The sequence below is a fragment of the Acipenser ruthenus genome, chromosome 5 (assembly GCF_902713425.1).
Source record: "Acipenser ruthenus chromosome 5, fAciRut3.2 maternal haplotype, whole genome shotgun sequence".
NCBI classification, from domain to species: domain Eukaryota; kingdom Metazoa; phylum Chordata; class Actinopteri; order Acipenseriformes; family Acipenseridae; genus Acipenser; species Acipenser ruthenus.
The window spans coordinates 47985988-48001751 of NC_081193.1; the positions used below are offsets into that span (position 1 = coordinate 47985988).

General features: G+C 43.8%; 1 protein-coding gene across 2 annotated transcripts in view; it reads left to right on the plus strand.

Moving 5' to 3' along the window:
• Positions 1 to 15764, plus strand: part of LOC117403425 (N-lysine methyltransferase SMYD2-like) — a 49331-nt gene that overhangs the window by 30632 nt on the left and 2935 nt on the right. For both annotated transcript variants that reach the window (XM_034005565.3, XM_034005566.3), the window contains 4 exons: positions 4292 to 4402; positions 10510 to 10630; positions 12243 to 12417; positions 13625 to 13733. In XM_034005565.3, the coding sequence (XP_033861456.3) occupies positions 4292 to 4402; positions 10510 to 10630; positions 12243 to 12417; positions 13625 to 13733 (516 nt within the window). The remainder of the gene's footprint in view (positions 1 to 4291; positions 4403 to 10509; positions 10631 to 12242; positions 12418 to 13624; positions 13734 to 15764) is intronic.

Here is a 15764-nt window from a genome sequence, read left to right on the forward strand (position 1 = left end):
ACCTCAGCCACTGACTCATTGTGTGACCCTGAGCAAGTCACTTAACCTCCTTGTGCTCTGTCTTTCGGATTAGACGTAGTTGTAAGTGACTCTGCAGCTGATGCATAGTTCACACACCCTAGTCCCTGTAAGTCGCCCTTGGATAAAGGCGTAAAAAAAAATAAAAGTAAATAAGTTCTCAGCTGACCCTTTTTGATGAAACTGGCTGCTCGCGCCCCAGGTTGAAATTTGCAGTCAATTGATCTGCAGTTGCTCGCCTGTTTTGCTTTGCACTTCGAATTAATGCACGGATATCACAATCCTGGAGTATGCGCTTCCGCCCATTGTTGCACTTTCCCTTGGAGTTCCATGCCGACATCACCTTAGACACCGTTGCTCGTGAAACATCAGCAAGTTGAGCTGTCTTGGTCACTGAAGCTCCTGCCAAACGTGCCTCAACAATCACCCCTCTTTCAAAGTCACTGAGGTCTCCTCTTGCAGCCATGCTGGCCGTAATTATAGGCAACCAGGCCTGTCCAGCATTTTTATACATGACCCTAAGCATGCTGGGATGTTATTTGCTTAATTAACGCATGAGCCACACCTGTGTGGAAGCCCTTGCTTTCAATATACTTGGTGTCCCTCATTTACCCAGGTGTTTCCATTTTTTTGTCCACTCCCTGTGTCTTATTACCAAACTGTGAGCTTTTTGAGATGTTAATAGCTAAAACAAACTTTATTGTTCTTGAATATAGCACTTCATTATCTGTAATATAATTCTGAGACACAGTCATCTCGTAATTGAGGATACAAAAGCTAATCATCTCTGTATTGTGCCTCTGTATCATTGTGATGAATCTGAAAGAAGCTGATTTCATTTATATATTAAAAAATGTAGGCGACCACAGTGGGAGATTTAACCTAGCAACCAAGGCCCAAGAAATGGTATTAGAGTGAACATTATACATATGAATGTCTCATTTCAAAATTGGAAAAAGCATATTAATTAACAGTATCAGCACCCAATGAACTGCTTTTAGACAGCCTAAAAGTCTCTAAGAAGCTACTGAAATATACTCGTTGAGTTCCTTTATAAAAGTTTACCACTGTATTTTTACCATGCTTTTCTCATGATTATGCTATGCATTCACCATAGTTTACCCTGGTTTGCCATGTTTTTTTTTTTTTTGCTTTTTTTTAATACGCTTTACCATACCTGAGCAATGCTTACTATGCTTTCATTGGGCTTTCTTACAGTTTGCTATGCTTTTTCTATGGCAAACTTTTAGAAGAATACAGGCACAGAATGATGGAGTTGGTTACTGTGGAATATTGACAAGTAACAAAGGGAAACTGAGACCCTGAATTGCATACGCATATGTTTCATTTCAAGACTGACCTGACGGAGAACCTTGTTCAGTGTACAGCTGTCTATATCTGTATATGTTTCACATGTCATGTGATATTAAGTGAATCGCTGAAATAGTTTTCTATTTTCACGTATTTGTGTGCACTACAGCCTTGTGCCCTGCTTGACGCCAGCAGAACGAGTCGCTCCTTTCCAGGGACCCAGCATCATAAGTCGGCTGGAGCTTATTGTCTCGTTTTTTGTTGATTTGCACTTACGAAACGGTTATATATGTTTTTATATATTTGTAATTGTTTAAGTGACTGTTTTTTGAAACCGAAAGCTGCTTTCTCATTGTTTTATTTCAGTTTTACAGATATTGGGGGCAGGCCTGTCAGTAACGTGGTGCCTGACACACACATACAGTAAGAGCAGCTGCTGGGCTCAGCGGCGCTGCGCAGGACCGAGATACTAGCTTCGGCTTTTTGTTGGTTGTATTACAATCGCAGTATCTCGATGCCGCTTTGATGAACAGCTATTAGCATCACCATTGCGAAGGCTGTTAGTTTATTCTGACAAGCAGGCTTCCTTCAGGGTTGGTTCATATTTCTGTTGCAGGTGAATGCGCAGGCAGCTATAAAAGCTCTGCAGCTTCACTATTTGCTGCCGTTCATACTTTAAATACAGACTGCATTTGCGTAATTGGAATAATTGACATTTTAGGAGATGTGCTGAGTGGTTTTTGCCAGTGGCTTTACTGTGCATTGCTTGTACATTGCCACCCGTGGTAACTGTGACCAGGTGGACCCGTAGACCAATCTCGGGCATCCTCGGGCCCAACAGCCTCAAAGACCGACACAGCCGGCTATGCCTGCTGCCAGAGGCGATTTTCAGGACTGGCCAGTGGCTGTTGGCCACCGAGGCCATAATAGGTTCTGCCGCCCTACGCAGAAACAAAAGGTGTGGGCCAAGCCACAAGTGAAGCAGCAGCCCTAGGGATTTGCTGCCGCAGGCCCAGGGCCCCTTCTCAGGGAGCCATCTGGACTACTGGTATCAGTACCACATGTAACTTGTCACCAGCCACCTCCATCGGTTGGGCCTTGTGGTGAATCATGTGAAGAGCCACCTGACACCTTCCCAAACAGCCTCCTATCTGGGAGTGTACTTGGACTTTGAGTCCATGCTGGCCACTCTGTCAGGCGGCAGAGTGTAGATAATAACCGCCTGTTTGGATCTCAATGGTAGCGACTTACCAGAAGCTTCTAAGCTTGATGGCAGCAGCTTCCCAGACCCTCCCACTGGGTCTCCTGCACATGCATCCTCTGCAGGCCTGGTTCAACAGCAGGGTCGTCCAGCCCACGTCGAACCACGACCACCTATTGACAGTGTCCCATCTCTGTCTAAGGACACTTTTCTTAATGGAAACAGCCGGCCCATCTACACCCAGGTGTAGTGCTGGGCAGTGCCACCAGAAGGGAGGTCATCACCACGGACATGTCCAGCCTGGGCTGAGGCGCTGTGTGGAATGGTCAAGGCTTGCAAGGTGTGTGGAACCCCCCATGGAAGGGTCTCCACATCAATGTTTTAGAGCTGCAGGCAGTTTACCTGGCTTTGCAGAATTTTTTACAATTCTGGTCATTCTGCAATCTTGTCCTTGCAATGGCTATGGGAACCCTAGTTCCCTGAAATAGAAATGTAACCATTAACCTTCAAGGTCGCTGCATCCATGATTGCAGCAGGTTTGAAGGAGTCACGACTGCGTCACAGGATCAAAGTATACAATATTCAGGATTCGGGTCTTTAGGAGGTAAATGGTTACATTTCTGTTTCAGGGACCCAGGGTTATGATAATAACCTAATGATATCTATCAGAGTTATTTTTAACCCTTTGCGGTCCATTTATTAATCACGCGTCAGGCACGTCAGGTCTAATTAATTTTCACACGCGCAGTTAATTTTAGACGCGCTGTTTAAATATTTTTTTCCACAGTCAAACGGGTTTAAATGGCCCTGCATATCAACAAAGCACTCACTAGGCATCTCCAGCCCCGCCCCACCCTTTCGTTTGCTATAGCGTTCACCTATGTAATAAATAAATAATAATAATAATAGTCGTACATATCGATCGATCATCTCCGGATCACTCGTTTTATCACCAAACTCCTCAATAATGCGATCCAAGTCATTATTTTATTACTATAACATCTCAAAAAAGCTCTGCAAATGTCTGTGTTCTCTGTGCACTGATTCAGTCAGCCAACTGGTTTACTTACGACCGCCCCCGTTATCTGATACCAGATACCATGTATGACTAGATACGCCTTGTTTTTTTTTTTGTTTTTTTTTTTCGACTTGTCTCGGCTCCTGTCGCTCCCACTCGGCAATTGAATGGTTTTCTCGGCTTTTTCCAGAGAAAAAACGACTAGACACCCGTTTATTGCGTTGCTATAATGATGTCGGACCCAGTCCGACAAAGGACCTGTGAGGAATAATTGCAATGTCGGACCCAGTCCGACAAAGGACCGCAAAGGGTTAAAGGATACAAAAAAAATCACTGAAGTTAGAAATATAGCTAGAGTTTGGGATTTTAGGTTTTTACTGATTTAAACACAGATTTAAAAAAAAAATTGTATATCCTAAAAACTGAAAACAGCAGTGACTACTATTTTGTGTTGACATACCCCCTTTCATTGTGCAGTTTGCTGATTCTATTTATTTATTTATTTATTTATTTATTTGGTGCAATAGAGGTGCAGTGTGATTCCAGTCTGGACTGTTGTCAAACTGGTCGATTCACTTTTCAGACAGTAATTTATTTGGCCATCTACAAAAAAGCTGTACATTTTCTCAAAATAACCACTGAAAAAATAAATATCTAAAATAATAAATATAAGAGGTATCACTGCTTTCATGAAAGTATTCTTATCATATCTTGATAATACATTTTTTTTTAATCACTTGTAGATCTTTACCAGCTATATTGACCTGCTGTACCCCACAGATGACAGGAATGACAGATTGAAGGATTCATACTTTTTCAACTGCGATTGCAAGGAGTGTGCCACCAAAGGAAAAGTAAGATTTAAAACCCAAGGCTCACTATTCATATCTTGGATAGTTCTTGAGTCACATTAGTGGCTCTAGATTAGTGCAGCATGTTATAAAATTGGTCTCGATTTTATTGCTTCAGTTCCCTTTCAAGTCAAAAATAACCATCAAGGTATGGGATATCGCCGTCAGGCAGTAGGAATTGGCTGAGCTTTATAGCAAAGCTGCCGATAGGCCTCTGCGCGAGCTGACGTGTAAGCCTGCCCCCCTGGAAGTTTACATTACGCAGTGCGCAGAACGCCCTTCCTCTTTTGCCTTCAGCCTATGTAGGACATTGAGCTGGTAAGTTTTCTCTGAGAGATTTACATCACTGATTGTACTCGTCAGCCTTGAGCTTGAGAAGCTGGCTACCGCCTCTTCTCTGAGTTGATTCAGTGTTCGCTCTGCTGAGCATTAAATACATTATATATATATAATATTATATTTTCACTTTCACGCTTTGCTTCGGCATTGCGTTCTTTCCGCGTTGGCTCTTTGCCGCCTGTCACTTACATATTAATATTTTATTAATATTGCTATATTATATATTTGGGTTTTTTGTATTGTCTGTTCTCTCCCTTTTAGGTATAGAATAGTTTAGAGGACGTGTTGTGCGCCTGGCTTAGGCCGCGCAAATTTTTGCAGCCTCGGTCTCGCCTGCGGCTAGACCCAGTGTGGAGCCTGCTGCTGCAGCCACTCCATCAAATACCACCCGTGGATTGTAACATCACACCGCGTGGTAGCTGTAGGGCTGTAGCCCACCTTACAGTTATTGTTTGCACTATTATAGTGCTGCTGCAGTTCCTCTAAAAAAAGTAAAATAAATAAAAATAAAAAATATACAAGGAAGACAACCGCCAAGTGCACTTTTCAGTTGCCCCTTTTAACACAGGTAAGTATAGCACAACACCATTGTCTTTTAGACTAAGACACTGTACTAGCACTTAGCGTCTCCACTCTGCAGGTCAGCTGACATTTCGCCGTCTAGTGCATAGCGTCTTGACGCTCAGTACACGCACTTCGGCGCATAGCGCTTCGGCATTTTTCAGTGTCAGCGCTTTGGTGTAGCGCTTCAGCGCTCGGTGCTTAGTGCCTCGGCACTTGGGGCTCGGTGCACGCAACTCGACGCTCGGCACTCAGTGCTCAGCGCTCGGTGCATGCACCTCGACGCTTCGCCGCTCAGTGCACGCACTTTGACGCTCGACGCTTCGGTGCTCAGCACTTGATGCACGCACTTCGACGCTTCGGTGCTTGACGCTAGGTGCTTAACGCCTCGGCGTTCGGTACACGCACTTTCGTCGAACCCAGCGACACTTTGGCGAACGGGGTGTCAAAAATATGTCTGGGTTCCATCGCTGTGTCACCTGCGAGGCGAAATTGCCGGCTAACGACCCGCATGAGGACTGCGTGGCGTGTCTGGGGCCAGAGCTTGCTGCGTTGGCCTTAGCAGACAGAATGTTCTGCTCGCTGTGCGCGAATTTTCAGACTCGGGTTGGCCTGCCTTAGAGCAACCTCGGTGGTCTCTCTTAGTCACCTTCGACACGATCGCAGCAGCCCAGGATGCTCCCGGCCTTCTCCGATTTTTTATCAAGGAGGTGCAGTCCACGTGGTGTACTCCGGCCTCTTCCCCTGCAACTTCACGTAAAGCTTCTATGTTTGTAATGCAGGGAGCGAGCGAGGCAGGGTTGGCATTCTTCCCACTAGTTGACGCTGCGTTTGCAGCCTTGGTGAAGTCGCCAACGCTCTCGGGGCTGGCAAAAGATCCTGCGTGCCCTAACAAGCAGTGCAGGATCACCGAGGTGCACCTCAAGAAGGGCTATTTGGTGGCTACAGAGGCGGTTAGACTGTCCAATGTGGCCAACCTCCTCTCAGTTTATAAAAGACCTCCCAGAATACCCGCTTGTAAAAGACCTCCCAGAATACCCTTCGGTGTCTCTAAGGACAGAGTTGGGGCTAGTCGCTCAGTTCCTGGTGAAGATAGCCCAGCTGAACGCATGGGCTCAAGGCAGGACCTAGTGGTGGCCAGAAGACAGCTCTGGCTCTCGCAGGCGAGAGTCCAGGAGCCTGACAAAGCTCCTTTGTTAGATGCTCCTATCACACCAAGGCACACGTTTGGCCCAGCGGTGGAAGAGATGCTGCAGCGCTCTGCTAAGGCTCGGGAAGCATCGCAGCAGATGGCAAAAATGTGGCCCCATAAGCGGCCACAAGACCACCAGTGGCGTAGGACACCACCGCAACATCAGACGTGGCCAGGAGGTATTAAGACCTCGCCTGTTAGTGCGGCAGCACGTGGGCAGCCTACATTTGTAAGGCCGCAGCATGGAGGTTGGCGTCCTAGAGGAGGCAGTAGACCACGTCCTTGTGGCTCCGGTCAGGCCCCTCGTGAGTGAGCACAGACAAAGCAGCCCTGAGATAACCAGGCAGCTTTCAACCCACCCCTACACTCTCCCACAGCTCCAATTCTGGCAACTGTGCATCAACGACATCCGGGTGCAAAAAAACATTGTCACCAGTTATACCCTTCAGTTCCGGTTAAATCCCCCCCCTTTCGGGGAGTGGTGGTAACTGCAGTGAAGGACTTCGCTCAGTCTTCAGCTCTGAATGTGGAAATACAAGCATTGCTCAGCAAGCATGCTATTCAGCAAGTAGACCCTGCTCTGATCGAGCAAGGATTCTATTCAAAATACTTCCTAGTGCCCAAAAAGGACAGCGGGTTCCGCCCTATTTCAGACCTGCAAGCACTGAACAAATACCTACGGGGTGTTATCGTTCAAGATGCTTACGCACCGGCACATCATCCAGTCTGTCTGTTGCAGCGACTGGTTTACCACCGTGGACCTAACAGATGTGTACTTTCATGTTCCCATCTGCCCGGGTCACAGGAAGTACTTGTGTTTCGCCTTTCAGGGCAAGGCATACGAATTCCGTGTCCTTCCATTTGGCCTGTCACTGGCTCCTCGAACCTTTTCGAACTGTATGGATGCCATTTTGGCTACCTTGCGGACTCAAGGCATCCGACTGCTGAACTATCTGGACGACTGGCTTGTTTGCGCGCAGTCGAAGTAGCAGTTGGCACAGCACGCAGTGATGGTTATAGACCATCTTCAGCGGCTAGGTCCGAAGGTAAATTCGGAGAAGAGCCGCCTTCTGCCAAGCCAGCAGACCGAGTTTTTAGCTCTGCATCTGGACTCGGTGTCCATGGAAGCGACCCTGTCGACACAAAGAGTTGCCTCGATGGAGCGGTGTCTCTCCCTATTCAGGTTGAGAGAAACAGTGAGCATGGAGCTGTCTAAGCGTATGCTAGGGTTGATGGCTGCCGCCTAGCAAGCCCTTCCCTTGGGCTTACACCAGAGACCTCTACAGGCCTGGTTCAATGCCTTCGCGTTACATTCACAGAGAGACAAACACCGCAGGTTGAGGATTTCCAAAACCTGCTGGGAAGCTCTACGCTTGTGGAAAGTTCATTCGAACATCCGCCAGGGCGTACGTTTGGGTCCCATCTTCCGGAGGGAAGTGGTCATCACCGATGCTTCCAACGAAGGTTGGGGAGCAGTCTGGAACTGGGCAGGGACCCATGGAGTGTGGTCAGGACCCTGGAGGTCAGCCCACATCAATGCTCTGGAGCTCAGAGCGATGGACCTCGCCCTGCGGCATTTCTTGCCAGTGCTTTGAAACAAGCACGTGTTAGTGCGGTCAGACAACACCACGGTAGTGGCATATATCAACCGCCAGGGCGGTCTACGGTCCCCCGGTCTTCACCGGATGGTAGCACGGTTGTTGCTATGGGCACATCCACGGTTAACCTCTCTTCGAGCGGTTCATCTACCGGGCAGAGTCAACCACGCAGCGGATCTCCTATCCAGAGGAGGCCCTCTTGCGGGCGAATGGCGTCTTCACCCTCAGGTGGTAGAGCGCATCTGGGAATGGTTCGGCACAGCGCAATTAGATCTCTTCGCTTTGCGAGAGATCACGCACTGCCCCCTATGGTTCTCGGTGAAGGACCTCGACAGCCCCCTAGGAGTCGATGCACTGGCTCACGAATGGCCGCCAGGGCTCCTATATGCATTTCCACCGATTCCGATGCTCCCCGTCTTCTTAGAGAAGGTCAGGGTAGAGCAAGCGACAGTGATTTTGATCGCTCCTCGGTGGCCTCGGAGAATATGGTTCCCGAGTCTGGTGCAGTTGTTGCACGGTCACCCGAGGGAGCTCCCTCTGCGAGCGGACCTATTGTCCCAAGCCCAAAGAGGGCTATGGCACCCGAACCCCAAGCTCATGCAGCTATGGGCTTGGCCCCTGAGCGGGAGTGCCTGTCAGCCTTAGGGCTTTCAACGGCGGTGATTTCGACCATTCAGAGTGCCAGAGCGCCCTCTACTAGGTCGCAATATACGTACAAATGGCAGTTGTTTCAAGATTGGTGTCTGGCTGAGGGACGTGACCCAATATCCTGCCCTATGACAGGTTTATTAGTTTATACAGAAACTGTTAGATGAAGGAAATCTACCTCTACACTTAAGGTGTATTTAGCCGCCATATCGGCTTGCCATGTACGCATTGACGGTTTATCACCAGGTTGCCATTTTCTGGCATCTCAATTCCTAAAAGGCGCAAGATGCTTGCGACCTCCTAGGACGACCAGTTTACCGTCATGGAGCCTTGACGTGGTGCTAGAAGCCCTTACCAAGGCACCGTTCGAGCCTCTCCACAGTGTGGATATGAAGCTTGTGTCTATGAAAACCGTGTTTTTGCTATCAGTGGTATCAGCCAAACGCGTGGGCAAGTTACATGCACTATCAGTGCATTCATCGTGTACTCGTTTCGCAGGAGACGGTTCTAAAGTCTCCATGCGTCCAAATCTGGCCTTTTTACCCAAGGTCATATCCCCGTTTCATATGAACCAGCCAGTCGAGTTGATGGCATTCCATCCTCCTCCTTTTTCTTCCCCAGAGGAAGAACGGTTACACATGCTCTGCCCAGTGCGGGCATTGAGGTGTTATACTGACCGTACAATGACTGTGAGGCAACAGAACAGTTGTTCATATGCCATGGTTCTAGGACTTTTGGTCAGCCGTTGTCTAAACAACGCCTTTCCCACTGGATAGTGGATGCTATTAAATTAGTGTACGAATCTGGAGGCCTTCCGCCACCAGGGCAGTTGAAGGCACATTCCGCTAGGGGTATGGCGACATCCTGGGCCCTCTTTAGAGGGGCAGCCAGTTGGGCTACACCGCATACTTTTACGAGGTTTTACTGGTTGAATGTACTGGATTCCTCTGCTCCACTATTTTGAGCATCTGTGCTACACTCTATGATGCCTCAGGATGCGGACCTATAGGGTGGTTGACAATATGGTGTTGACTATTGCACCTTGGGACAGGTGTCATTGCGAGCATAGACGCTGAGGCGTGGCTCCGTATATGCGTAGATGTATTGCCTACGCAGTTGCGTTATGACGTAAGTCTGTCCTTCTGCCGAGAATCCTCCCTCGCGACGGCTTGGGTACACTGTTCCCATGAAGGAGGCTGTGTGGTCCAGTGGTTAAAGAAATGGGCTTGTAACCAGAAGGTCCCTGGTTCAAATCCCGGCTCAGCCACTGACTCATTGTGTGACCCTGAGCAAGTCACTTAACCTCCTTGTGCTCCGTCTTTCAGGTGAGACGTAATTGTAAGTGACTCTGCAGCTGATGCGTAGTTCACACTTACAGAGTCTCTGTAAGTCGCCTTGGATAAAGGCGTCTGCTAAATAAACAAATAATAATAATAATAATAATAATAATAATAATAATAATACCTTGAACCATCAAGCAAAAGAGGAAGGGCGTTCTGCTTGCTGCGTAATGTAAGCTTCCAGGGGGGCGGGCTTTCATGTCAGCTCGCGCAGAGGCCTATCGGCAGCTTTGCTATAAAGCTCAGCCAATTCCTACTGCCTGACGGCAATATCCTATACCTTGATGGTTATTTTCTCTTTCAGGGAATCAGGGTTGCATCTGCAACCTATCGTTATTTTGAAAAATGCTTCTGTTGCATATTGTATAGTTAGAATCAACTTGTAGTGGAAATGTTACTACGCTTGTATTAACGAGTTCCCAATTTGTGTAGGATAAAGCAAAAATGGAAATAAGGAAAATGAATGAACCTCCAAAACCTGAGACCATCAGGGACATGGTGAAGTATGCCAGGAATGTGATTGAGGAGTTCCGGAGAGCAAAGCACTATAAAAATATCCTTTTCTTTTATTCAATTGTGTTTGGTGCAGTAAGGAGCAAACCAATACATTTAACCCTAAAGCATTACCTAACACCATGATATGTATAAAACAGCATTACCTAACACATTGTAATGTATAAAACAGTACTTCTCACTGTTACTGTGTCTTTTGCTGTACATATAATACCAATATCATCATCAGCATTATCAAGACTGTTTTGATAAAAGTTCCATTGCCCATTCTTTCACCCTTGCATTATTAAGCAGCAGTTGGGTGATCAGGTGTCCAAAGCTCAAAACCGGACACATTGTTAAATAAATAAGACTATAAACCATTTATATTTTAAGCAGATAGCTAATTTCAGTACACTCCTGGGTGTAATTTGTGGCCAATTAGTTTACCATATTGTGTTATACATATTACATAGTTTTTATATTTGAGTTTAATAATAATAATGATAATAATAATAATTATACATTAAATCATTAGAAATTGGGGCTGTCAATTAATCGCAGTTAAGTTCTTTGGAGTTTAATTTATTTAATGGGTGTTTAATAGCAAGCCTCTGTTTTGACCCTCTTAGCACACTGTAATTCCCTGTGGCACCATATAATATACTCGAGCGCATGCAACGCAATGAGTGCAGTCTGCATTTGCATAGAAAGTCAGTCGTATAACTGCATTATGGAGCAAAAAGGAGACTATAAAAGGAGACTATAAGCGTTACTCAATGAATGATTTGTTTTAGTTAGTCAATTAAGTTATTAATAAAAGAATACTTGGTTTTCATTGCCATTTAAAAAAAAATCAGTAAAGGATACCCTTCTAAAGGAAAATATACAGTATAATTTAAAATGCATTAAGGTGAATAATAAACTGACAATATTAATCCAGAAATAGGACAACAGTTTTTTTTATGCTGGGTTGTCCTTTGGATAATGATGATAATGATAATAATAAGAATACAATACATATTTCACTTATAACGCTGTTCATGCAAGCATTCCAGGGCGCTTTACAAAAGAAATATAAAAAAGCCTGTGTCTAATATATAATCCAGCTACAAATAAACAGACCCAAACAAATGCGTTTTCAAACAGGATTTAAAAGACTCAATTGTGCTGGCATTCCTGATATGAATCTGGAGCAAGTTCCAAAGACGAGAGGCATTATAATGCCCTGGCTCCAACAGAGTTCAAACAAATTTTAGGGACTGTCAGGAGATTAGCTTTTTGTGATCTCTGAACGATCAGGGACATATGGGGTCAGCAGATCTGTAAGATAAGAAGGTCCAAGACCATGTAAGGCCTTCTAGGTAATAAGAACAACTTAATAATAATAATAGCATCTGTTAAATATGCGATTAAAATATTAACTAAGATTACAAATTTTAATTGTGACGTCTGGTCACCCTACTTAAGGGTTTGTTACCCATTTTATGATGCAGGTTTGACAGTCTTGGAGCTGGTTGGTGGAGTGAACACCTCTGAATAATCTTGGGTTTGAAACTAGGAACCCATTATATCTGTTCACTACTGTATCTCTAAGTACTAGTCCACACTGCCTCCTGTACCCCAGCTGCGGCATCTTTTTCCATTGCTGTTATTTCTTGACCCTTTGGCACCCCCTAGCGAGCTGCTGGAGATCTGCGAGCTGAGTCTGGATAAGATGGATGCTGTGTTTGAGGACACCAACGTGTACATGCTGCACATGATGTACCAGGCAATGGGGGTGTGCCTTTACATGCAGGACTGGGAGGGAGCATTGCGTTATGGGGAGAAGATCATCAAACCCTACAGGTACAAGCACTCTTAATTCAAATTATGTTTAATAGACGGTCTGGCCACACACCTACACATTGTGTACTACCATATGGAGAGAAGGCAGTGTTGCTTTCAAAGCTGGGACCAACAGTGCTTAGACAGTAGTCAATGCCAAGGTCATTGCCAAGAACTTACACAAGACAAAGTAAAAATGCAGTTCTAGTTATTAGAGTAAGTTGAGCATAACGGTGGATGGTCACATGAATACAACTGTTAATTGTCTCCTGGAAAAGAATCAGAAAAAAGACTGTAAATAGAAACTCAGTTGATGTCATAGTGCAAATTTAAATGGAGACGTAATCTGCTGATTCCAACTGTCAGTCTGTGTCCATGGAGGATTTCACTGTGGATATTTGCTTCCAATCGCGTGAGGAGTCACTAGTTTGTGTGACTTCTGAATATAGCCCCTCATGTATTGCATATACAGTGCTTTGGATTCTCAGGACCTGCTCTAATTGCAGGGCGGCTGGGAGTGCCTGCCTAATTGAAGTTTGTTTATCTGGATTTTTTGTGTTAAGGATACAATTCCCATGGTTTGCTTTAAATTATCAAAAACATAAACATGATTCTGTATTTCAGTTTTGGGAAACATGTTTGTAAAAATCAGGAAAGATATTTTGAGTATGTGGGTGGCTATGCAAGACAGCGTGGTTTGGACTAAAACAATTCTAATGATATTTCCATCCTATTATGACATTGCTGCCTCCTAAAGCTCCGATATGTTTGGACTTGTAAGAAGGAGTGATCTAGGGTTTTCCCAAAATGTTTCCTTAACCCTTTGAGGTAAACAAGGAGTTGAGTGTTTGCTCAAGCGGTTTCTTTTTTAAATACATTTGAGAATGACTCAAGTATCACATGATCAGATCCAACCTGTCAGTAAATTTTAACCCCCATTTTGTGCACCTCATTGCAAAAATAAGAAATAGCATTTTTATTTGTGGGACACGTATGTCCCTTTTTATCTTTTTTAAAGGGTTAAGGGACATTCCAATAAGGACAATTTGAAGGCATTTTATTAAATGAAACCTATACAAGACATGCTTTTGTAAGCAGTCTTTTAATGGCCATGTATCTGCGGTGGATGTTTCACTAGTATCAAGGGTCATGTGGCAGATTGTTGAAAGTGAACCAGATTGATGCATAGAATGTTTTAAACATTTTAACCTTTTTGTTTTATATATAGCAAACATTACCCTGCTTACTCTCTAAACGTGGCCTCCATGTGGCTGAAGTTAGGAAGACTGTATATAGGATTGGAAAAGAAGTCTCTGGGAGTCAAAGCTTTAAAAAAGGTGAGGTCATTAAAAAATCACGTCAATGCTAGGATTTGCTGAATAGGTGTATATATACACTACATTTTTAAAACACAAAGGTCTAGGTGAGAAGTTGAAACTGAGGTAAAGAAAATTGCCTCAGAAAATGTAAAGTGTTTGTTTCTGTGTAACGTCTGGGTTATTACATGTCCGTGCGCCTCACCCCCACCACCACCTCTAAAGTTTTTATAACAGAAGAAAGAAGATATGAGGAGATTTATTATATGCTGTTTATGTTAAATACATACGTTTAGTTAACAGTTTTATATATATATATATATATATATATATATATATATATATATATATATATATATATATATATATAAGATACTATTATAGAATTTTGAGTACCTGAGGTAATAAATTTGCTGGACCTGTGTGGTTTTGTACAGTGCGTGACACAGCAGGTATACACAGAAATATAAGTTATCTTATTCAAATGCAGTGCTCTGATTGGCTTTTTTTCACAACATCATGTGCATCTAATTTTAAATGTAGTTTGCCAATCTTCCTGTGACCACTGGCATCAAATTTCTGCGACCATTTCTGTTCTGGAGAGATCAATCTCATCTCTGTGACAGTGCAGCAGGGCAAGGCACAAAGCAGATCTTCAGATGTGGAAGATATTGTCTAGCCCTTCAAGCAACAAAGAGCAGATAAAGCTCTCTCACGACAAACTGACTAGCCTATATACTAAATACAATTAAGTAGCTTTTTCTTTCCATTCAAATTCAATATATAATATTACAAGAACGTAAGAAATGTAGCAATGCTAGAATAATTGTTGTAGACACTATACTTAGTTTTAAATCCTAATCAAACTTGAATTTTAATAGTGATGTCATTATCCAAATACTGAAAAGACAAGAGTGCTTGCATACATAAAGTTTTGTGTTATATTAATTATAAAATCACATTCAGTAGGTTGATATTGTGTTTATTCAGAGAGAGCTTGCAATAAAATGAGGTTGACAAGACGGAGAGAATTTAGCTGCATGAGTTGTAAGCACATCATAACCAATGAGGGTTGCAGCTCGAGCTTTTCGGCTGACCAGTCGATTTGATTGGCTGTTTGACTGTGTTCTGAATTGTACTCATGAATATGCATTTGACTTCTATAAATGTGATTGGGCAGCTGTGAGGCTGCTTGCAAACCGCAGCCCTATGAACTCGACACAACCCTCAACTCCACTACCGGTGTCAATCACACACTGTCTGAAATAAATCTAAAGTATACCACTTACTTCAAATGCAAAAGTCTGATGCTTCTGAATACACCAGAACTGATATTTAGGGTTTCTGGTAAAATACTTTTATTTCTGAGTGCCCTGCCTGCCTTTTAATGTTGTAATTTATTCATGGAAAATGATAATGACAAAACAAGCACAAATATTTTTCTACATATACATTCCTAAGACCACAGTGATGATTGCTTTACCCTCGCTGCTTGGAGGGTATAAAACAAAGACTTCACCCTTGCTAAACTTGTCAAATAAAATAATTAATAATAATTGTGATGATTTAATTATGCGTTTTCATTATAAGAGCACTTTATTCATTTTATTCTGCCACCTTCATTCTGCACTTTATTTACTGGAGTAGAAAGAAATCTCAGTTAATCAGCTAGTTTCACTTTTTAATAAAAAGAGAGTCAGCAAAAACATATTTAAAGAAAGGTACATTCTCCAGAAAAAAAAAAAAAAAACTGAAACTAGATCTAATTTAAATACCAATATTACATTGAAATACAGACAATACTAAACACATCAATCAAAGCAACTGTCTATACACCTGCCACTCACAAAAGGAGAGAAGTGGGGGCTATACAGGGACTTGACATAAGTAAATAGACACAATTTAAACATCCAGTATGTCAAGCTGCACACTGCTTGACTCAACAGGAAATAACCATTTACGCCCAATTTCAACTGTTTATTGGCCCACTCATGGAGCCCAATGCTTGGGTCTCAGGACCCAGCTCTGGCGACACCTATATGTATATAAGGC